The sequence below is a fragment of the Anticarsia gemmatalis genome, chromosome 2 (genome assembly GCF_050436995.1).
Source record: "Anticarsia gemmatalis isolate Benzon Research Colony breed Stoneville strain chromosome 2, ilAntGemm2 primary, whole genome shotgun sequence".
Lineage (NCBI taxonomy): Eukaryota > Metazoa > Arthropoda > Insecta > Lepidoptera > Erebidae > Anticarsia > Anticarsia gemmatalis.
The window spans coordinates 6,049,099-6,073,596 of NC_134746.1; the positions used below are offsets into that span (position 1 = coordinate 6,049,099).

General features: G+C 36.7%; 4 protein-coding genes across 5 annotated transcripts; 3 read left to right on the forward strand and 1 right to left on the reverse strand.

Annotated features, from left to right (window-relative positions):
• Positions 1-145: 145 nt before the first annotated feature.
• Positions 146-1,811, reverse strand: Sld5 (DNA replication complex GINS protein Sld5). The gene is made up of 2 exons (XM_076126789.1): positions 1,044-1,811; positions 146-243 (listed from the first exon to the last, which is right to left on the reverse strand). Exons 1-2 carry the CDS (start codon positions 1,624-1,626, stop codon positions 170-172), a joined length of 657 nt encoding a protein of 218 aa, XP_075982904.1. The 5' UTR covers positions 1,627-1,811; the 3' UTR covers positions 146-169.
• A 1,963-nt stretch (positions 1,812-3,774) lies between these two features.
• On the forward strand, positions 3,775-14,739 carry LOC142981078 (ATP-binding cassette sub-family C member 4-like). Of its 2 annotated transcripts, XM_076126767.1 has the most exons (26): positions 3,775-3,818; positions 5,134-5,219; positions 5,350-5,484; positions 5,733-5,978; positions 6,067-6,274; positions 6,597-6,822; positions 7,647-7,803; positions 8,228-8,477; positions 8,651-8,896; positions 8,975-9,142; positions 9,221-9,358; positions 9,435-9,602; positions 9,776-9,907; positions 9,991-10,075; positions 10,221-10,353; positions 10,428-10,661; positions 10,753-10,942; positions 11,031-11,167; positions 11,422-11,562; positions 11,967-12,070; positions 12,310-12,599; positions 12,680-12,802; positions 12,877-12,999; positions 13,230-13,390; positions 13,680-13,785; positions 14,073-14,739. In XM_076126767.1, exons 3-26 carry the CDS (start codon positions 5,411-5,413, stop codon positions 14,241-14,243), a joined length of 4,011 nt encoding a protein of 1,336 aa, XP_075982882.1. In that variant the 5' UTR covers positions 3,775-3,818; positions 5,134-5,219; positions 5,350-5,410; the 3' UTR covers positions 14,244-14,739. The 2 variants fall into 2 exon arrangements, with proteins under 2 accessions (XP_075982882.1, XP_075982875.1); XM_076126760.1 differs by lacking the exon at positions 3,775-3,818 and having other exon boundaries at positions 5,083-5,223.
• A 1,468-nt stretch (positions 14,740-16,207) lies between these two features.
• On the forward strand, positions 16,208-18,454 carry LOC142981093 (opsin-1). The gene is made up of 9 exons (XM_076126779.1): positions 16,208-16,365; positions 16,441-16,601; positions 16,717-16,837; positions 16,954-17,071; positions 17,163-17,376; positions 17,503-17,650; positions 17,758-17,868; positions 17,953-18,119; positions 18,206-18,454. The coding sequence occupies exons 2-9, from the start codon at positions 16,462-16,464 to the stop codon at positions 18,330-18,332; spliced, it is 1,146 nt and encodes a 381-aa protein (XP_075982894.1). The 5' UTR covers positions 16,208-16,365; positions 16,441-16,461; the 3' UTR covers positions 18,333-18,454.
• Positions 18,455-19,555: 1,101 nt separating this feature from the next.
• DZIP1 (DAZ interacting zinc finger protein 1) lies at positions 19,556-24,002 on the forward strand. The gene is made up of 9 exons (XM_076122605.1): positions 19,556-19,766; positions 19,847-19,914; positions 20,184-20,351; positions 20,425-21,207; positions 21,288-21,548; positions 21,641-22,086; positions 22,186-22,336; positions 22,418-23,448; positions 23,583-24,002. The coding sequence occupies exons 1-9, from the start codon at positions 19,652-19,654 to the stop codon at positions 23,938-23,940; spliced, it is 3,381 nt and encodes a 1,126-aa protein (XP_075978720.1). The 5' UTR covers positions 19,556-19,651; the 3' UTR covers positions 23,941-24,002.
• The last annotated feature ends 496 nt before the right edge of the window (positions 24,003-24,498 follow it).

Genomic DNA, 24,498 nt, shown 5'->3' on the forward strand with positions numbered 1-24,498 from the left:
ATTTCTTGTTTTAATTATTTCGTTCCTTTACCTGAAGTCTAAGCCAATAAACATCCAACATAGACGTTAAGTATGGTTCTCGATTTTGATTTAGATCATAACTAATATTTAAATTAAAAAAATAGGGGAAATGATAAACGTAAAATAAAATTGATAACAATATTTTATTTCATATAAGTTGCACTTTTCCATTTTTCACTAGATCTGCTACTGGTTTGTACTGCAATATGTGTTGTGATCCCTCTGAAACAATTAAACAATTGGTCAACTTTTTGAAAATACCTTCATAGCCAATTATTGTTTCATTACACAAGTCTTTGTTCATGGCATCCTAATATTATAGACATAATGAAGATTTTACTAGTGTACACTAGTAAATATAATATATTATGATTATATTTGAATGTTGCCTGACCACTCAATCTACTGTCAAATAATAGAATATTGAGAAGGTTTGAGCTATTAGAGCATCAAACCAAGGTTTGAAGTGTGCAGTGGTGAACATAGTCAAATGAGCACCTGTTTAAAGCTCTGTACATTTATCTATGTGGGAGTGTAATGTATAGAGAGTGAATTGACCTGTGGTCTGCGGACCACTGGGAGCTCACGAGTATGTTTCGTGTATAATGAGGTTGGTACTGATCAGTGCTTCAGTATACCAGAGGATAAAAAATATGTGAATTTTTATCTATACTAATATTATAAAGCTGAAGAGTTTGTTTGTTTGTTTGAACGCGCTAATCTCAGAAACTACTGATCCGATTTGAAAAATTCTTTCAGTGTTAGATAGCCCATTCACCGAGGAAGGTTATAGGCTATATATCATCACGCTACGACCAGTAGGAGCAGAGTAGCAGTAAAAAAATGATCCAAAAACGGGGAAAAATTTGACCCAGTCTCTCTTATGTGAGGCAAGCGAAGTTGCGCGGGTCAGCTAGTCAATAATAATAGTTTATTGACCATAGTACAGCTAAGAGTGGAATAAGTTTCAACCAATAGGATTGGTAATATTTAAGCCAAACAAAAATGTACAACATACAAACCTTCTAAGTCTATTTCTTCATCCTCTCCGGCCAGGTCTTCTAACACAACACCATTTACAGTCTCATTTGCCTTCAGAAACACATGACTGTGCATGTTAGGATGCTCGGCCATTTTATTCATTTCAAATATTTGCATATTACCAGGCATTTTGTTGAGTACTACTGTCTTCATATGATTCTCCATATTCATTAGATATTCTTGAGCATACTTATATTCTGAAGGGGTTAAGTAATTTTTACCTGATTCCATTCTTTGCCTCTCTTCATTTAATATTGGAATACAAAATTTTTCTATCTTACTTAACCTAGTTTTGAGATAATTACATATAATAAATTTTATTCTACTCAATTCCATTTTGTGAATTTGTGCTCGAAGATCAGTTTTTGGTAACTTGTTTATGTTCCGTTCCATGTGTTGTATTTGTCCTAACATACATTCTATCATATCGTTACGATGTGGAAGTATTTCCGGAGCTAGACGTTCATTCTGCCAGGCACTTTGAAGAGTTTTTAACACTACTTCTGCAGTGATTTCTTCTTCATCATCATCACTCAAAGCTATGTTATCGTCGGTTAAATCCATTGTATGGGAAATACGTAAAAATAAAGGATTCCTTCAATTTTCTTTAAGTATTGATGAATTCAAATTAATTAATTCCATTTAACCAACGATAAAATCCGGAAAATACAATAAACGAAACTAAAATTAACTAAATTACAAGTCGCACCGCGGAGAGCAAATTCGAGTTGACATCAAGTTGACATTGACATTTATGACAGTTAGCTATCAAAGACTCAAACAACAGTGCTGTGCATCTAGATTAGAGACGTTACGTTTGAATAACCACTTTAATCGATATCTGTTTAGAGTAACCTTAACTTTGGGGATAAATATGAAAATGAAATATCTATTCGGTAATTAATCTTATAACGTCATTGTTTAATCACTTTTTCAGTATAATTCATATTATCTTACGACTATTTACATAACTCTCACCACATCATACACTCGAAAGTATAGACTAGGACTTCCAAAAAAAAAATCCATATAGGAATGTTCAATACTGCATTACTTTATTTTCTTTATCACAATGAACAGAAACACAACGTATAGAAAAACTAGCTGACCCGCGCAACTTCGCTTGCGTCACATAAGAGAGAATGGGTCAAATTTTTCCCCGTTTTTGTAACATTTTTCAGTGGTACTCTGCTCCTATTGGTCGTAGCGTAATGATATATAGCCTATAGCCTTCCTCAATAAATGGACTATCTAACACTGAAATATTTTTTCAAATCGGTCCAGTAGTTCCTGAGATTAGCGCGTTCAAACAAACAAACAATAAAACAAACAAACTCTTCAGCTTTATAATATTAGTAAGTATAGATTAGTATAGATAATCAACTGCAAAATATTTAGTTAGCTGTTTTTCATTTCACCAAACATTCATTAGGTTAACAGAATAGATTAGTCCAATGTTTACATTACCGGGCACGTACCGAAGTCCGGATACCCATAATAGTTATCAAACTATTTTTATAAAATTTATCAGCCGACGGATATTATGTTATCGACCGCACCGCAGAAGCAGTCTAATGAATAGAAAACCCCGAATATTTATTTAAAAACATTTTAATTGCTTTGAGATTCGTGACCCAGGAAACTGGCCCCAAATTTCACGAACAACAGCTTCTTGATTTTGTTGATTAGTTTGAACATAAAACATGGGCCGCTATCTACATACAGAAAAAATACGTATCAAGAACGCAGTTATTGATTACCGTTGTTTAATTGCTTATGTAGTAAGTAGGTATTCCGTAGAAACGTAAAGAAGAAGAAGACTAGAAGCTAGACTTGCCTTGGAAAATAATACAGAAATAAAACCGGCCAAGTACGAGTTGGATTCGCGCACGAACGGTTCCATAACAAAAATTGTATGGGGACCCCCTTAATTTTTTTTTTGTATTTGTTGTTATAGCGGCATTTGTTTTTATAGAGTTATTATCATTTATGAAAATTTCAGCTTTCTAGCTATCACGGTTTATGAGATACAGTCTGGAGACAGACAGACAGCGGAAGCTTAGTAATAGGGTGGTTATCCCGTTTTACCCTTTGGGTATGGAACCCTAAAAATAGTCTTTGTTGTCCGCATTTGCGAGCCTGTACCGAACACTTAAGTTGACTCCAGGCTGCTTATAATATTCTAATCTAAATAAAGCTCGACTAAGCGACATTAAAGATTTTTCGCCCGGTCCTCGGACGACTTTGGACCTTAGTCCGACACTGCACACTTAGGTACCTAGTCTTTGGCATTTCAGCAAATCATTTTATAAGGGTACCTTTGTATTAAAACTCTTAATTTCGTCACTTTACTAAAACTAAATGACTAGGCCATTTTGAGAAGAAGTACGGAGATAAAAATATGTGCGCTTGTCATTGGAAAAATCTCTAAAAAAATAGCGAAATCAGGCGCTTGATCGGCAAGTCATGCTCGATAAGTACATTTTAAGATTAAATCACTTGACGTACTTACTCTAACTAAGCACTGCATGTTTTTATTAAAATAATCCCTATTCTGTTAACATTTAAGTAGACATTTAGAAATACAGAGATTTTCGTTGATTCGTTTGTATTTATTTCTAGGGTGTATCTTCATATTTTATAGCGATATGACGGAAGAGGGTTTACTTATAATCACACGATACTCTATTAGTATAAGTAGCAGCGTGGCTTGTGATACACAGTCCGGATATTAATAATTTTGCAACACTCTGAACGTGTGTAATTAAGATGTTTAGTTGTATTTAGTGAATATTATATTAATTGACTAGCTAACTCGTGCGGCTCGCGTAATTGTCGATGTGTGGTACCCATTTCTTGGGAGCTTATATTTTACACGCAAATGCACCCACAATTTTTTCACTTGGGTCCATGAATCCGTCCGTGCCCGTGCACAGGAGGAACTCTTTTACGGTCACCTTCTTCTTTTCCCGTGATTCCGACAGCGTAATCGTTAGACCTTTTAAATTATGCTTTGATATACAAAGAGGCAGGCAAAAAAGATGTTTCCATTACTTAACACCCCTATACATATAGGATTTTAATTTCTTAATATATTCAATGTACTGTATTGACCTCGCTACAGATTTATTACATGTAAGCAGGACACTCAGAAAGTTTGACGAATCTTAAAAAAGTTAAAGTAGGTTGAGTGATACACTCTAGTGTATCAAGTGTGTAACCCATTTAAAAATATAACTTTTTCCTGTTTCTTTGAAACGTCTTCTTCACAGTCTGTTTAAAACTTTGATAATTATCTTCCGGCATTAAGAACAGTGTTCTACTAAGAAGTTTTCTTTTCTTTTGGGTAGAAGGACAAGTCACTACCAACGCTGTAAGTCAGTGTATCTATGTTCCTAGTTATGTAGTTCAGAAAGTCACACCTATCCTGGGTTATTCCTGGTACCTAATTTCGGGTTCACATCTGAAATTTCAAAAACACTATCGCATAGAAAGAAATATTCCCGAGATAGTTTTATGTTTAGTGAGACATACTTAGTTGGTAAGTTATTTTATATTGAAGTTATTTAATATTGATCATATTACCTAAATACATGATAAAAATTTGGAAATAATGTAATTTCTAAAATAAATTACATTCTGCCAGTTCCCCATACAAAAAAACCGTTACTCTCAAAACTTTCTGAGTACTCGCGTATAGATTGGTCAGTGATCGTTGAAATTGAAGTAATATTGTATAACAAAGTTTAAGTTGGAAAGGGGTCCATTTCTTGTGTCGGTACAAATTTTAACGGCTAATTTCGTTTATCTGCGAAATTTTGTGGGGTCCGGGACCGTTTATTGACGCTTCGAAAGTGGACCGCTTATTAACGTTATCGTTTTGTCTAATAGATAATAGCAATCAATGAAAATATGATTGAAATGCATTATTAATAGTTTATAGTTATTGATAAAGATAAACCTATCGAAGAGTCCACTCCTCTCTATTTATAAGTATTAGACTTATTCCCCTCTTACTAGGTGCATAGATAGGTACTTCAAATATATTTTGTAAGACTACGAAATTTACAGAATATCTGAAAATCTTTTGTAACATTCTAATACATTGCCGTTAGCCGTTTGCAGTATTTATAACACTGGAAATCTTCAATAAACGAGTAAGTACGTATCTTACTACTTTAAGTTCAGTTAATCGATAAACACCTATTTAATTATATTAAGTGAAACTAAGTAACTAGGGAAATGTTTTATTGTTACATATTTATTTATATTTTATTTTATTGACAGAAGGAGGAGAAGAAAGTGGTAAAAGGAAACAGTTTTTTAAGGACTTAATGCCATCAGAAGTATGGATTGCAAAGTAGTGCTCAAAGAGGAGAATCCTCACGATAAAGCTAATCTGCTCTCAAAGATATTTTTGACGTAAGTTTCATTTGTTTTACTTATTATCTCAATTTCTATAATATCGACACGAAATTGATTCGGATACCTATTGACTTCTTCTGTAGATTTTAGAACGAATTATACGACTACGAACCTTGGGAGAAGACACCATTTAATTATTAGTTTCGTATCAAATAAACATACTCATTTAATTAACCAATCCATCGTTCCGAGGTTCAGGAGGCTTTTGGCGGGTTAACAAAAATACTTACACATTTACCTTTCAGATGGAGCTTTAGCCTCTTTCGCAGAGGATACAAAAAAGGACTAACAGTAGATGATTTGTGTAAAGCTAGAGATGGCGATCACTCCGGCCGACTGGGCGACCGACTCGAACAAGCCTGGGAGCACGAGATTCAGAGGGCAAAGGGAAAAGGTTATTCACCTTCTTTCTCAAGAGCTATCGTTCGATCCTTTTGGCTTGAGTATATGATAGATGGACTTTTTCTTGGGATTGTGTACATCGTTTTAAGGTAAACCTCTAAAGAATCACCAATTAGGTAAGCTATTCTTTTAAGGAATATGACAAGCATAAGGAACCTTTTCTTTTTTATTTTCCAGACCCTTAGTTCCATTCACTTTATCGCTGTTTATATCGTATTTTTCTGAAGAGAAAACTCCAGAAGCATACTTATGGGCGCACGTTTACAACTTTTTAATGAACTTCTTGAGTATATTGACGTCGATTATGGCGACACATTCTGGACTGAGTCAGGGGTGTGTCGGAATGAGAGTAAGGATAGCTAGCTGCTCTTTATTGTACAGAAAGGTAAGTTTACAACGGGATGCATGTCCATTTTACAATTAGATCATACAGGCATTGATGCGGTCACACACTGATTGACATTGACGATGATGTCCTCCTGGCCGATATTCGGCTACGGCGGCCAGTTTCATTGAACCTTATGCAAGACTTATAGTGTCCAAGTGTGTACACAATACATAGGTACACTCTCTATTCCTATCGTAGCCCGGTATGGGGCGGCTAAACCGACACGACCATTGAGAGATCAGGCACAGGACTGACGTAACGTGACATTAGAACTAACAAGAACTATGTATTTTAAGATTATTACGTTTGTTTCTTATAGATTTTACGGCTGGGTCGGAGTGGTTTGACTAAAACCCAGCCAGGTCAGGTGATAAACTTGATGTCCAACGACGTTAACCGCTTTGACATGGCAGCTCTGTTTCTCAACTGTCTCTGGATCACGCCCTTTGTGGTAATAGTGGTGTCCTATCTGGTGTGGCAGCGTATAGGCTTGGCCACTCTCGCCGCTTTGGGAGTCATATTTTTACAAACTATTGTTGTTCAAGGTAACTATTATTGTTTTAAGATCAGCAATTTAACATAGTGGCTTATTAAAATTTTTTTTTCTTGAACTGTGTTGTTGTCAGAATTTGGCTTAAAGTTAAGATAGATCACCATTTAAATCTAAATTAAAAAAAGTAAAACGGCAGTAAAGCAGTAAGCATGCTTGAGACAACTGACATCTGATAAAAATGTACGACACGATTATAATATGATCTTTCTTAAATACTCGTAATTAATATTCACGCAAATCAGTCTGACAATGCTGGCATTCTGTTATCATTGCGTTATCTGTTGAAATCCTATAACAACGTAGTTACTGTTATTAACTAGTACACTTAAAATACACACAAATATTTATCAACAGCTTTGTGTCAATCTTGTATCGTTTACTACACTGCTGCACAATACGGTAGAGATAAAGAAGCGGAACAAATACAAAGACAATGACTTGAAGAAAACTACCTCTTTTGATAGAAAAAAAAAACAATATTTAAATTAATTGCAAATAGTTCCATATGCACTGCCGGCTGAGTGATTTGAGTAATCTCGTCCTACGTAACTGGTCAACGGTTCGAACCCGAAGCAACACACCAATAACTTTTCGAAGTTTTATGTGTAAAATAAATAATTATCACTTGCTCCAACGGCAATGTATAAAAGTTATTTAACACATTTCTTGATGGCTTGTAAAATCCCCAACCTGCTCTTGTCCAGAGCGTGGTAGACTGCCTTACCCTTCCCTCTTAAGAAAAGAGACTCTTGCGGGACGTTCATAGGTTAAAAAAACATACTTTATTAAGCTAAACATATTTTTTAATGCTTCCAGTGTATCTAAGTAACCTTCAAGGAACTCTCAGAGGTAAGATTGCGAAACGAACAGATGAAAGAGTAAGGGTAATGAACGAATTGTTGAGTGGAGTACAAGTTATAAAAATGTACGCTTGGGAAAAACCGTTCGAAAAACTCGTTGACAAGTTGCGTAAGTAAGTATCTAGCAAATCTTTGCTGTATGGTATCTTTTTGTTGCATAATATTTTGGGTTTCGTATTCAAAGGGTATAAACCCTTTTACTGAGACTCCGCTCTTCGTATATCTGTTTGATACTGGGCTAGGTATCTCATAAATCGTAATAACTCAACTGCTAAACAGACAGTTAAAATCTTGCCGCAAGTAAAATAAATGTATTTCTGTTGCCGCTACAGCAACAAATATACTTATATCAAAATATTCATAAAAATAATATGAAATCAGAATAAAATAAGTTTTCACTCTGATAAAATATTTGTTTTTTTGCTTCGATAATGATACGGAACCCTTTGTGCGCGAGTACATAAAAAATATATATTATGTCGTCACATAAAAAAGTATCATAATTATGACTGTGTAATTCTTAATGTTTGGTTTTAGATTGGAAGTGAGCTACATTCTAAAAACTTCAATAATCAAAGGATTTTCGACAGCATTGAGCGTGTTCTCAGAGAGATTCATCCTGTTTGCTGGCGTAGTGACTTATGTATTAATAGGAGGAGATATCACTTCCGATATCACGTTCTCCCTTGTTCAGTATTTCAATTTACTGCAACTTCTTAGCAATATACTTTTTCCATTGGCCCTATCCTTTTTGGCGGAAGCAAATGTGTCCGTTAGGCGAATCGAGGTGGGTATGCACTATAAGCATGCATGTAAGGCCCGCTTGGCGCTTAGTTTTGCACGAAATTTATCATTTATTAGAATAACAACAACAATATAGAGGCAGGTTGCTACAAAATTTTTAGGCGAATAATTTACCAATTGATTACTGATATTATTTACTTGAATTCAATTTTACAGGAATTTCTTCTCCTGGACGAATTTGATGTATCCAATGATAAACGCATCAAACCTCAAAACGACACCAATGTTACCGAAAAAGAGAAAATAGACGAGAAAGAGCGATCCAAACCAAGTGCTCTAATACTTTCTGGTGTTCATGCCAGTTGGAGACCAGACTCAGCCATGCCTACTTTAAGAAATATCGACATTACTGTGCCCCCCGGCGAATTCATAGGGGTTGCGGGACTGGTTGGTTCCGGAAAGGTAATAAAACAACTTCATTTTTACTTATAAACACTTCTAAAAACATTTTTTTTAATCATGTTATTGTTTTTTTCCTAGTCTTCACTGCTGCAATTGATTCTCGGAGAATTGCCGCACTCCCAAGGCACTGTATCACTAGGAGGAGCTCGTGTTTCGTACGCCAGTCAGGAGCCATGGCTATTTGTAGCGACTGTTAGACAGAATATATTGTTTGGACTGCCTTACGATCCTGTTCGTTACAAAAAGGTATATTATTTACATTCCATCTTGGTATAATCATTGATATTTTTTATTGGGATAATGTCTCATGGAATTGATGTGCAGGTGGTGCATGCATGTGCGCTGACGCGTGACTTCGAGCAGTGGCCCGCACGAGACTCCACCATGGTGGGCGAGCACGGTGTCAGCCTAAGTGGAGGACAACGTGCCCGCATTGGGCTAGCCCGGGCTTGCTATAGACAGGTATATCTTTTACTTACTATGTCTTCACTCAATGTCCTTTGAAGAATGATTTCAAGTGCCGTTTTTTTTATTTCAGGCAGACATCTACCTGCTGGACGACCCATTGTCGGCGGTGGACACACACGTGGGCAAACACCTGGTGTCGGAATGTGTGATGGGACTGCTGCGATTCTCCACTCGTATACTGGTTACTCACCAGCTACACCATCTGAAGGGTGCTGATAAACTAATTATTTTGAACAATGTAAGTTCTGGGGCGAAAATATTGTTATAACTAAAATGGCATGAGAACAAAATAAGGTTATGCTAACCCAGTCTACCCTAACTAAGAACAAAGAAAAAAGCAAATGAAGCAAAATATATAAATCAGTAACTGCCATGTAGTTTAACTTCTGATACTTTTACTTGTACTTTTAGGGAGAGATACAGACACAAGGTCACTTTGAAGAAGTGTCACGGTCACCACTCTTCGCTGAGCTGATGGATGAAGAAGAAGAACCTGATCAAGCCCCACGTAAATATTTACGGCAACGGACTATGTCTATTCAGGTAGAAACGGTCCCAATTCAGGTAATTTGTGATACTCTTTCACGTACTGACTCAATGTGGTTAATTCATTTTTGTGTTTCCAGTCTCATACAAGCACAATCACTGGAGCCGAAGGTGGGTTTGACACATTAGAAGATGAAACAGAAGAGGAAGAAGTTACAGGAACAGGTAATTCTTCTTATTAAAGAAATACATGAATAGGAATCTGATTCAAACATTTCAGTATTTGTTCTAATGATATGTCGTAAGTTAGTGTTTTGTCCGTGTTTTAGTTAGAAAGTCTTTAATAAAAAAATGTATGTATTTGTTGCAGGTCGAGTAACAGCAGCTGTGTACAAGCAGTACTTCCGTGCGGGTTCAGGCTGGTGTCTCATGCTCACGACTATTGCTGGAATTATTCTAGCTCAACTTGTGACGTCGTTCAGTGACCTTTGGCTCACATACTGGTAAGTAACATCCCTACGTAATTTCCTTCGTACCATAATACAGACATCTTAAACACACTTTGTTCGTTTTCCAGGATGAATAACGTAGAAGCCGGCACTAAGAAATTTCAAATGTCTGAAAACTTTACTGAAACCTCCGATAATACTACAGGGGTAATGAACTTTACAGTTAACCCAATGACAGCAGACAACTCGAGCATATTAGAAGAAGGAGTTCTGTCGCTAATTGTGATAAATATTCATCATTACTTCTTTATCTATATTTGGGCGATAGCAATTCTCGGATGCATACTGCTAACCACAGCTAGGTATGAGAAATTACATACAATACCATTTAATATGTAGGTACGAGTAAAGTTAGAACCTTTGTAGCAGATTTGACTTATTCTAAATTTTCAGATCGGTATTGTTCATGTGGATGTGCATGAGAAGTTCAATAAGACTACACAACCAAATGTTCAGTAACATCCTGGCGGCTACGATGCGCTTCTTTGACACCAACCCCTCGGGCCGCATTCTCAACAGATTCTCTAAAGACATGGGTATCGTCGACGAGATACTGCCCAGGATGTACTTGGATAGCATACAAGTAAATAAATATGAAGTGTTAATACATTAATATTAAGTTACATTAGGTTTTTTGATCTAATGAAATAATGTTAATCGTGTATCCACAGATATTCATGGTGATGTTTGGTATTCTGGTGATGGTGGCCATCGTGAGTCCATACATGATCATAACCACACTGGTGTGCGCTGTGTTTATGTACTTGTGGACAACGGTCTACCTCAGCACGGCCCAGGCGATCAAGAGGTAACAAAACAGAAAGAGATTACGACATAATAATATTGTCACTGCAACTATGCTTGCCTTTGAAAAACGCTTTCGTGACATTGACGACCTCCCAAAAATCTCTCAATTTCCAAAGTAATTTGTCATTTTGGAAACATTTCCCTTTTCGGCATGCAATAAAGTAATCATTGGTAGATTTGGCAGCAACAATGTAAAACTAATTCAATTTAACAACTTTCCGTTCGACAATAGTTGTCTATTTTTGTTTATGATAGGGTGGAAGGTGTAACACGGAGCCCTGTGTTCTCCCACGTGTCGGCGACGATGGCGGGGCTAGGCACGGTGCGTGCGTGCGATGCACAGGAAATGCTGCGGAAACAGTTCGATGACAAACAAGACATACATACAGCTGCATGGTTTGTTATTAACGATAATCTCACCTCGGATCCTTCTAATTTAAAAAGCTTTGGAAGCTGTAGCCTTAGCATAAGACCTTATGCCTTATACCCTGTAGATATAATTTTAACAGATTAATTTGGATTATTAAGAAATAAATTTAATTGCCTATGAAAATGGTAAAATTGTAATAAATAAGACTTTACTTAACTTTACTGCACAATTACCTACTTAGCTTAATTGATGAAACCTAACAGTGCTCACTTCCTGAACACTTAGTTATAAAGGTCAAGAAGATATCTACTTACCTCTATAAGCCGTTAATTAATAACATAAGCTATAAATGAGTATAATAACACTTTATAGATTTTAAGTAGGTAATAAACCAGTGACGAGAGTCTCTTAATTGTTTTTGTTTTTAAAGGTACCTCACTCTGGTTACAAATACAGCATTTTTAATTTGGCTGAGCATTATTTCTGCTGGATACGTCGCCATAGTCGCGTACGTCTTCCTGATTCTTGATGATGGTGAGTAAATGTTGCCTGTTCAGTATTGGGTAACTTCCATATTAAGTTCAGCCAAGACTGCTATTGAATATAAAAAAAAAACGCTATGGCGGATGACCACATGTTCAGTATCAACCTTAATTTCGCAGATTTGTTTAGTAACAGGCGATTACTTAATCAGATATGTACATACTTACGTAGAAAAAACATTTGGGCTATTAACTAAATTAAATTAGATAATAAATAATCGTATTACACAGGGAGCACGAAGTCCGGTAATGTGGGTCTGGCTCTCAGTCAAGGTTTGATTCTTGTCACCATGGTACAATACGGCTTGAAGCAGGCAACAGAGGTGATCTCACAAATGACGAGCGTGGAGCGAGTGGTGCAGTTCACGTCACTGCCGCGGGAGGAGTCTCAAGGACAAGCTCCACCTGCTGGGTGGCCGCAGCGCGCCAGGCTTGTGTTCAAAGATCTTACTCTACGGTACGACAAGGACTCCGATCCTGTACTCAAAAAACTGAATATCGAAATTGAAAGTGGTTGGAAAGTAAGTGAAAATTCACGTTATAATAAAACATTTTTACCAACTAGCTCTAACACGCTCATATCACGATTTACTTTTCTAAGGTCGGTGTGGTCGGCCGCACGGGAGCTGGAAAGTCTTCACTGATATCAGCGCTTTTCCGATTGGCACCTATAGAAGGTCACGTTTACATCGATGATGTTGATTCGGGATCTATTGACTTAAAAGTAAGAACCTCACCCTCACTTGTCTCTTTAAGGGTTTTGATATGATTCTAATATATTTATTGAAACTTCAACAGGCATTAAGGTCAAACATTTCGATTATTCCACAAGAGCCTGTTCTATTTTCGGCCAGTCTCCGATACAATCTGGATCCTTTCGACCGGTACACGGATGCTGATATTTGGGCTGCGTTAGAACAGGTCCGTAACATCATTTATTATTCTTTGAAGTATCTTTAGCAATGCCAGTATATAATCTAAATAATAAAGAAGCCTTTTCTCAGTATCACACATAACCGAATATAAAGCACTTCATTCACTGTTCACTAAAAATTTAAACGCTGAAAATCTAATAACACGAAGCTTCAGTAACAACATTAGAAGAAAGATCGTGTTATACTTTAAAGCCTTTAATTCCAATTAAATTTTAGGTGGAGCTGAAGAAAAGCGTGAGTTCGTTGTCTCAGGTTGTGGAATCTGGCGGATCTAATTTTAGCGCGGGAGAACGGCAATTACTGTGCCTGGCACGTGCTGCACTCGCGCGCAATAAACTGCTTGTGCTCGATGAGGCTACAGCTAACGTTGACCCTAAGTATGTATTACACTTTTTTGATCTACAGTACGTTTTTCATAACTTCATAACATAACATCATAACATTCCCGTATTCTATTATAAGTACATTAAACATGCAACGCGAGAGTTTAAAAGTTATGAAAAACGTACTGTAAACGTACGTATGTACAGTACGTTTTTGTTTTTAGACGTTGATATTCATGACAAAAATATAAACGACCATGACAACGAAAATGTAAAGACCTCTCTGACCTCTGAATAGTAAGATTGATTCCTAGTTCTCACCTATTTGTTTTTGTGTTTACAGCACAGACACCCTGATACAGAAGTCTATCCGGAACTACTTCGCGAACTGCACCGTTCTAACTGTGGCACATCGTCTGCATACCGTCGCCGATTCTGATCGCGTTGTTGTAAGTTAACTTCAGATAATATGTTCTTCTAAGTACCTATTTGCAGAATTTGGTAAAACTGTGAGACCCGTAGGGGAAAGCAATTATACTCCAGAGACTAGCTTTATATATATTAGGTAGTTTGGTTTTGCCACACTCTGTACCTGTATATTATAGCAAAATTTTCCATTGAATGCTTGCAGTTCGACGAACCTTACAAAAGTATTTTAATTTTGCAGTAGTTTTGCCACGTCAAATTCAAGGTTTCAAAGATAAAGATACATACGACAAGTGGTTTTATTCTACAGGTGATGGAGGCGGGTGAGATCGTGGAGTGCGGTCACCCGCACGAGCTGCTGCAGCACGACGAGGGACACTTCACGCGCATGGTGAAGCAGCTCGGAGCCGCCGCCGAGCAGAGCTTGCGCGACTTCGCCGCCTCAGCGCATGCCAAACACAACCAGAAACAATCAGCATGATTTCGTTAGCACTGTTATTGAGTTATACCTATCTGTAGCACGGTGCAAGAAACTAATACCTACCTAGTATTATATTATTTTTTATTACATTCCAAAGTATTGATTACCTATTGCCTGATACAACGAGATGGGCAGAATCAACAAGAGTTAACACCGGGATTGTAGTTTCTAGAGGTCAAAAGCTCAATAAAAACAATTCAATGTTATTTTAGGTAGGTACCTACTGAGGTACCTATAATTTATATGCTCAATGAAAACTTAAATTATATTCTAAATATTCGCTTCCACTTAGATATTTTGTAATTATAAAACCCATTATTTAATTTTAATCGTTAACTTGGCTGAACTTAATGAATTCGCACAAAATATTATATCATGTATGTTAGTAATTTACATTGATTGAGCCTATGTTTCCAGCTGATTTGTAATTATTTGTCTAGAAATAAAACTATGGTTGCACAGAAATACTTACTGATACCGTTAAGTAGATACTAAATAAATTAATTTATGATATGTTATGTCATGTCGTTTCATTTCAAGAATTAATAAAATAGCATAGGTACTTTTACATTTCAAAAAGGTAGATACCGCGTCTTGGTCCCTTTAAGGTGGCTGTTGAGGGAATACCGTCAGGTTTTTAGTCAGTATGCCCAAATGCCGGAACGTTAAGCCTTATAGCCATACATACACTAATGCATTACCCAGGCGAAAAAAAGGGAGCATGGATATTGATCCATATGACGCATAAATGAAAATAAATGAGGTATTAAATACAAAATAAATAAATCCGAAAAAAAAGTCCATATAGAACCTTTTTTTTCTCTTTTTAAAATAGACGACACCCGCATTTCGAATTGCTCTTGTGTCGCGGGGACTTTTACAAACATACAAACAACAGACACAAAGTACAACCAGACTCGAAACAATGAATGTGGATCGCACAAATCTATCTGTATACCAAACACAACGATGGTGTGATTGAGTAACAAACATATAAGATTTTGGCTTTTGTAAATTAAGATAAAAATTGAGACCGCATATAAAATTCTAGATACAATGTACCGCTTACGCAAGAAATAAATAGGTCCGATGTAACTGCGACGACAGTTAGTAGGTATAATCTTGTTAGCGCTTGACATAGCCAGGTTCTTAGTGGCCTCTTAACGATATTAGAGCAAAGTAAGACATAGGAAGTGCAGGGGTGCACTGAGAATAACCTAATGCACTTTTCTCATTTAAAAATGCACAATGGGGATTTCTCCTTAGATTTTCTAAATACGTCTGTTCTTAGTTCTGAAAACAAATGGTAAATCATAATTGTTTCCTGAATGTTAAGCTGTCACGAAAGAAAAAGATCAATATTATAGGGTTTTTTTCGGTACCTACTGTGTATCAGTTTTATGAGATACTTATCTCTATAATAATTATTTTAATCTTGGTAGGTAAGTAGAAAGTTAGTGCAGAGTGCACGACGAATTTTGTTATAAGTACGTCATCCGGGGCTCGGGACGGTAAACTTTAATGTGGTAGGTACGGCAAAAATGCATAGAAAAAAACGCAATAACACTTAACTTGTATATCCGCGTAGTTAAAGGCTTCCGATTCTGGGGGCCTCCAAAAGCCTCGGATGAACAAAATATTAGGTTTTCTACTTATGACTTTTGGAGCATAATTCTTCAAAAATAGTCTCTACCTTCCCCCCTCCTAGTTTATCCACCACAGACATACTAACACCTAACGTAAAGAATGAATTGGAGAATGTTATGAGAACTATGCAAAGTGAGAATGTTTCCACACATAGGTAGAGTTAGGTAAATGCGGAAGTCCAACCCTGTGCATAAGCAGTATCTTAGTGTGGTAGTTATGTTGTCTTCACCTTCTTAGATACGTATATCTCATTATGAATATTGATTTTCTACCCAACGTCACTGGTAATCCTAAAGGTCTAGTATAAAAGACGATGCAGCAAGAGCGAGCGCCGAGTAGCCTCCCCAGCCTCGGCAGTCCCGCCGCATCACGAGATTGGTTATAGTACACTAAAGACTGGAGTAGTTCGTTTATCGATTTTCTTCAGTATTTTTGTCGTAACCATCTCGGAGCGAGCCTCCCTCTCCTGTTTTAAGTAAGATTTCGTCAAATAATTTTTAAATTGGATCGTTTAAGTGAGTTTAGTAATACATGTTGTACTATTTCTAAGGTGTAAGTAACTACAACGAAGATGGCTCTGCCTCTGGATCCCGGGCCAGGCATGGCTGCTCTCCAAGCATGGGGTGGCCAGGTCGCGGCATATGGAGCCGCTAACCAGACCGTTGTGGATAAAGTGCCACCAGATATGCTCCATATGATCGATCCGCACTGGTAAGTCGCCATTATTTCAAATCTTAATAATTTAATAAAGAGTTTCTTAATGTGTTGATTGTTCCAACACGACTTAATGTGTTGACTTAATAAATAAATAATTTGCTTTATTCAGGTACCAATTTCCGCCTATGAACCCTCTGTGGCACGGTCTCTTGGGATTCACTATCGGTTGTCTTGGCTTCATCTCAATCTCTGGCAATGGCATGGTCATCTACATTTTCATGTCCACCAAGGTACTAAAGGGTTATTTATCTATACTTGCACACTATTGTGACAGTTTATATCATTTTTTTATAGCAAAATTTACACTTTATACCAAAAAAATATCAGATTTTTCTGTTTCTTCCAGAGTCTTAAAACTCCGTCCAACTTACTAGTGGTGAATCTCGCTTTCTCTGACTTCCTCATGATGTGCGCTATGTCTCCGGCTATGGTTGTTAACTGTTATCACGAAACTTGGGTTTGGGGTCAGTATTAAAAATCTTTTTGCGGTACTATTATACTGTTGTTTTATAAAAATAGTAAACAATGTCTATAACAATTTGTTAAATGGCGCAGGTGCTCTCGCTTGTGAAATCTACGCTTGCTGTGGCTCATTATTTGGATGCGCTTCGATATGGACCATGACAATGATTGCCTTTGACCGCTACAACGTCATCGTGAAAGGTATCGCCGCCAAGCCAATGACTAACAACGGAGCTCTACTGCGCATCCTTGGAATCTGGTTGTTCTCGCTCGCATGGACTCTTGCGCCTTTCTTCGGCTGGAACCGGTAAGAAACATCGACTTCTAACTTTGGGGTGGGGTGTGAATCTATATCATATAAATTCATTGATCTTTATTTTAGCATCATGTGAATTTTCGAATAATTTACCTATTTGTATTAAAATTCGTTCAGTTACGTGCCGGAAGGAAACATGACTGCCTGTGGAACTGACTACTTGGCAAAGGACTGGTTCAGCCGCAGCTACATCTTGATCTACTCCGTCTTCTGTTACTTCATGCCTCTCCTGCTTATCATCTACTCTTATTTCTTCATTGTCCAGGTAAATCTCAACCTAATAAAATATCAAGACTACCTACCTAAGGATCTAGCTAATTAATTACTTACTTAAATCTATTAGCTTTTCATTATCACACTTTTTCTTCCTAGGCCGTAGCAGCTCACGAGAAAGCCATGAGGGAACAAGCTAAGAAAATGAATGTCGCTTCTCTCAGGTCATCTGAAGCGGCTAATACAAGCGCAGAGTGCAAATTAGCAAAGGTATGAACTAACATCCAAGTTTGAAATAAAGTTCTTAGTAATATTTTTGATGGAGAGGAAATATCATTATAAATATCTTTACAGGTAGCTCTGATGACCATCTCTCTGTGGTTCATGGCGTGGACCCCATACCTCGTCATCAACTACACCGGTGTCTTTGAGAGTGCACCGATCAGCCCTCTCGCTACCATCTGGGGATCACTTTTCGCTAAGGCTAACGCTGTCTACAATCCCATTGTATATGGTATCAGGTAATATTTGAACACAGAAAAATGTTTCACTTCAAATTGCTTGTTCCATATTTATCGTGTAATCTCTAATTGAATGTTTGTTTCAGCCACCCTAAATACCGCGCCGAATTGTACAAGAAGTTCCCCTCGCTGTCATGCCAGGCGTCGCCGGAGGAAACCGGCTCTGTGGCCTCTGGAGCCACTGCCGTCTCCGAGGAGAAACCCGCCGCATAAGCGACACACAATCCGCTCCTCGACATCACTGGACAACACGACGACCCGGCTGCTGTGCTCACTGGACGAACGACTCTGCCAAAGCGATGTTATTTATTATTTTTATATGCAAACATTTACATTTGTACAAAGCTGTAAACTCGGCCACAGAGCGTGGGCTAGGTGCAAAATATTCAGGCTGTCCCCTTTACAAATCGGCACCTGCGTATTTTGAGTTCACGTTTTGTGTATCGAGTTGAACTTGCACACTTTTCTTATACCTTAAATTTGTTTTAAACATCGGTCGACGACATATAGAAAAATCCAAAAAAATACCTTATGAATAGTATGTCGCCAGGCCGCCCCCTATCCATGAGACTGCTCCTCTTAGATATAGGCTGCTATAGATATATTTACGACGAAACAAGCTCTGTAACTCGGACTAATAAAGTTAAGTCAGCAATGTGGTTCATGACCGTAGAAAAAATGTTTTATTTATTTTACTTCAACCAGGTAACCCGGATAAATTGACACTAGTACCTAGTGTAGGTCAACGACCAGTCATTGTATGAAGACTACCTAGCTTTGACGTACGGAATCAATGTTTGGTCAAAGATTACGGATAGTTTTCTATGTTAAATTAACAGGTCAAAATGATCTATCATTCATTCATTTGATTTTGGGTAGAAATTGCTATCCCTGAATACTACTGAATAGGTTAAACAAAGTAATTATACGATGATAGATAATTTTAATGCCTTTTCCAAGTAGGTACCAGAAAACAGTGAATAGATAGGGCATTAAAAACGACCGCCTATGACTTTAGTGGGCTGGCACTGTGGTTGGACCTTAGGCGGAGACATAAGTATAGTTTGTGGCAGAGTTTCCCTAGTTAGTGTTATCAGTAGCCACTTAAAACAATTGGAAACATAGCTACCTACCATCACCAGTGTTATTTTAAACTACTTTAACAAAACACAAAGTAACTATTTCGAGAATCTACACTCATTATTATTTATATAGTTGAATTCTTATTATGTCTCGCAAATGATAGAGATATTTTTATATTAATTCAGTCGTAACATTATAAACTTTTTGCATAAAACCAATTAAACGCAACAAGTAGATCCCATAAACAACGAACAAATTATGATAGTCCTCTTTGGTATGTCACACTTCAATGAGGACATGAGGACGGGGTTGCTAGGCAACCAAATAATACACAACAATGGATCGGTGTTGTCAATTACCCTAAATGTATATTCATCAAGTTTATTGGAATAGTATAAGAGTAATGTGCGTAATACTTACTAGTGAGTGGTTTTTTAAATTGCATAACTATGGCGTGTAAAGCATCATTCGAACTCCACCATCACTTTCCTAAATTAGCTGAAGAGTCTGGGTTTACTTTTAACACACATCGGCCTAGAATTCACATAGACTGGAACAAAATCAGTAAGCACAATTCATTATATTTATGTAAGGTATTCATGTAGTTCTTTCTTTTAACTCTTAGTGACCATTTGATGTTTCAGGACTCATAGACATAGATAGTTTGATAAAGGAGAGAAAATTTGTTATCATCGAACAACATCTGAATGACGTAAGCTAACTGTTCATTGATTTCTATGCTTTCAACTGGTGGTTTGTCATAAGCCGATAGCCGAGGCATATTTTAAGCAGGCATTGTCTCTTAAAAGTTCATATTATTATTATCAAATTGAATGGCAAAAAAAATCTATAAAATACTCCGTAAAATAAAATAAGCATAGAATTTATTAGTTAAATTGCTCAATGTTTGGATAAGCAGGAAAGTTAATTATGAAATCAAATGTAAAGATTCTTTAATTATGTGTTTCTAAAAATCAACAGATATTGGATTGCGTGTTTGAATCGGAATTCGACGTACGCATTCTTGATGAGGGTGTTATGAAAATGTTCCGGCTAGCTCAGCTGGCTGTGGAATACCAACAATTCTGCCGACACTATCTAGACCGTAGTGTTTATGTGTTGAGAGAAGAAATCACATCCCTAGCGCAGGTAAATTGAACTATACAATTTGATAAAATGTTTTTTTTACCGATGTTGAAATAAACAAATTATATTTCTTTAGGAACTTGACACATGTAAAAAAGATCTACGTGAGAAAGACGACGAAATAAGAAAGTTAAAGAAAAGATCAAGACATTCATTCAAAACTCCTCTACCTTATGGTAACGATAATATAGCAACTATGATTTTAAAAACTCTCTCACACAAAGGCGATATATTTCCATCACCATCAAATGATTCACTGCAATACAATAAATGTAATTACTGCGAGAAAGTATTTCTTAATCAACTTTATTTAAAAAGTCATATATCCAGACGGCACGCCAATATTATAGAAGCCCCACAAAAAGACAAACAGGATAATAACGTGAATAATGAAAATACCAAACTAAGTGCTGAAGTTACTGAACTTAAGAATAAAATAAAAGAGATGGAAATCATAATTGCGAACACGAACAGCCAAATCACAGCAAATCGTATAAACGCGGCTGAGACAAAAACCACTGTCGCTACACCGTCACAATCTACAACTGAAGACAGAAATAATAAAAATAACGTAACCATTCAAGAAGTTAAAAAAGTTATGAAAGATGCAGAAGTGTCTACAAACAACGAAGAATACTTACTTAACAAATTAGAAGAATGGAAAAAGGCGGAACACGAAAACTATAATAAAGAAATGAACAAACTGCGCAATCAAATAATGGAAACGATTAATACCATAAAAGAGAAAGAAAATTCAAAGAATTCTCCCACCCAGTCCGATTTAATAGTTCAACTACACGATACAATAAAACAACAAGGTGCTGAAATATTAGCTCTGAAGAAAGAGCTAAATGATTCGGTTAGTACGACTTGCATATATTAATACATAGAATACGTAATGGTTTCGGATATTCAAATTGTTTTTTTTACAACTTTCAGAGGATAAGGACGGAGAAAGAAAATGCAGAGAGAAGTAAAGAAGCTGAAGCACAAGTTTCATTTTGGTCGAACCGCGCCGAAACTCAATCTAAGCAATACGAGTTATTGCTTCAGAAATTGAATGACGTCGCAAAAGATGCCAAAGAATCTCGCGCTCTCGCTGAAGCAGAGCGGGAACGAGCAGCTCAGTTGAAAATTTTATTACAGCAAAGCCTTAGCTCCAAGACCAATGAGAGTGTTGAAAGCACTGATGATTTACCGGTAATATATCGTGAATACTAGATTTCTACGTTGATAGAAATTAAATTGATAAATTATTTGGTGGTTTGTAAATTACTTTCATTCTGTTTCAGACTCCTGAAAAAAAAGTTGATAGATCCACAGTCAGGAAAAAATCAACAAAAGTGCCAGCTAGTACTGAAAAGGCTGAGTTAGAGGCTGACCGAAACAGTCTCGAGAAACTTCATCGTAAAGCACAAGAACTGCTTAATATCGCTTCTATTACGTCAAGTTCTTCAGATACATCTAGTAGTGAAAATGTTCAGCCAATGCATACAATCGAAGTTCATACTGATCATAGACAAGCGCATTCGGATAAAAACCATAAAATATCCAATATTCAGATAGCTACGAAATCAAAAAAGATTGAAGAAAAGCCGCAAAAAATGCCTAATTCTACTCCAATCAAAACAAATAAATTAGTGAATGGCAAGGGACCGAAAATGAAGAAAGAAAAATTAAAGCCTAATCATATTAAGACATCGAAAGGAAAGAACGGTCCTAATATTATACCTGGAAGGTATGTAATAGTTTGTTAAAAGATATATCTATTTAGAGCTAGAGCACATTTTTTGGTTTTTATGGAACTAACTCATTTATAACGTTTTTTTATTCGCAGTCCAATGAAACTAGTAAGAGCGAAGATCACAGAAGAAGTGAACAGTCGTCTAGTATCTGCTGGTGTGGACCCACTTAAGTCACGGCTACCTCAAACTGTCTTCCAAAAACAACGCATGCAACTTCATCACAACCAAGAACTAAAAGCTAAGGTAATGTTATCGGGTTACAGAAAAAGATTATGGTTATTCTCTAATATACATTAAATAATTATTTATTTCAATAATTTTCAGAAAAATCCTGCTCACAGTAAAGTGAGGCATTCAATTTTGGCATTATTGGATTCAAGTACACCGGAGTTTAGAAAAGAAGTTATTCAAGTGCCTGATTACACTTCTCCAACAAAAGCTAAAAAACCTTTCAAGAACTTAACATCTGTAATATCAAACGTTAAGACAAAAGCTTTATCTCTCGTAAAAATGAACGACTCCAATGTTAAAGAAAAACAAAAGTCCCAACATACTGAAGTAGCGAAACGAGCAATGTCTCTTTTAAAGACTCCCCCCGGATCTGGCTCTACGAGTCCTGTATCCTCAAAGCGTAGCCCGTTGAAGGCATTCGATGTAACGCAAAATTTTCGTAACACTTCAAACGAGCCAAATAATGGCAAGGAAACAAAATCGAGCCAAGATTCAAAGAGTACGCCTAAGAAAATTAAAAAGTCATTGATTGCAACCAAGACACACCAAATACCCGAAGCATTGACTAGTAATACTGAAGACGATTCTGAGGAAAGTGATCATAAATATTATAATACAACAACTGTCCAACAATCTAAATCTATTGAAACATTGATTAAGTCTCCAGCTCGAAGACCTGCGTCAGCATCAGCAGACTATAATCACACTGTTCAAAAATTCACAATAAGCGACGATAACATACTACGCACTCAATCAGTTACCAATCTGGTTGAAACTGCAACGAATTTAAATAATATTATGAAAAACAAACCCCAGCAACAGTCACCACCTAAAAACGATGATGATAGTAGTGACGATGTAGAGTCGCTGTCGAACATACCAATTAAAAAGAGTTTTCTGGAAGACAACACCCAAAACACAACTAAACAAACGAAAAGTGTTTTGAAAAATGCATCTTCCACATCATCTTTAAATAAAAAGAAGGTGTTGTTTGATATGGATGCCATACAAATGAAGTCTGTAAGTGCCTCTCCGTCACAAAGCCTTACAGAGAAAAGTGAGGGTAACGAAAAATATGAATTGGGCTTAGTAAATCTTGACGGTGAAGAATGGGATATATCCAGGTATGTCTAAGTAATTAAGATTTAGGTATGAGATTGAATTGATCTAGACTGAACATCTACAGAGTAGGGATGTTACATCTACCTATATTTTTTGTAATCATGAATTAGGTTCTAATAAACTATTTTGTTTGCAGCATTGAAAATGAGCCACTCAAAAACGACACGAAGATACAAAACGTAACTCGTACGAGTCCTAAAATTGCCGAACTGAAAGAAAAAATTGAATCTCAGTTGGCGCGGCGCAATGATACACCTACTACTGCACTCGTGGGTGGAGTGGACGTGCTTGCTGGTACAATGGTCAAAGCCAGCAGTATTGGTGGCAGTAACACCAGTCTAGGCAGTTCAATCCTCGACGATTCTGAGAGCGTGCCAATCGTAAATCACAAAACTATAGTTAAGCCAAAGAAGGTAACTGTGAAAGATGATAGCGATATAGATATTTCAGAGTTCAGTATAGATGGTATTGTAAATAAAAACGAGTCCTTTTAGTTAAGTTGTTTTGATCTTTGAATTGTTACCTGAATAGGTTAAATTAACTGGGTGACGATGTAATAAACTTTTACTAATGAAGTGCTATTATGTAGTTTCATTCAACATGGTTAACTATCTCATAAACTCCCTATAAATTGTGATTTTCTGTGCCTACTGCATACCTTGACACCTAAGCCCTACCCTTCCCTGGCTATCCCAGGTTAATGAATTGTTGCTAAACCTGGACAGTACTTATAGTATACAGTTTTTTAAAACTTGAGCCACCTAAACACCTTCTAAGGCTTATGTATATAATAACAAATAGGTAAATATTTTTGAAAAAATCATATATTCATTTGATTCCAAACAAAAAGAGCTTGTATTGTGTGCTGAGCTGTGATAACAAAAAGCTTGTCTAGGTAAATCGTCCGATTCGTAGTTTTCAAAATAATTACTTTAAGTTTTGTTAGCTGCAAATGTGCCATAGTCGGCATATCTCATAGCACTGGCCTAGATTTAAGTATAATTTCTTAATAAAAATTAAATATGCTTTGTCTTTACTAGTATATTTTGTTT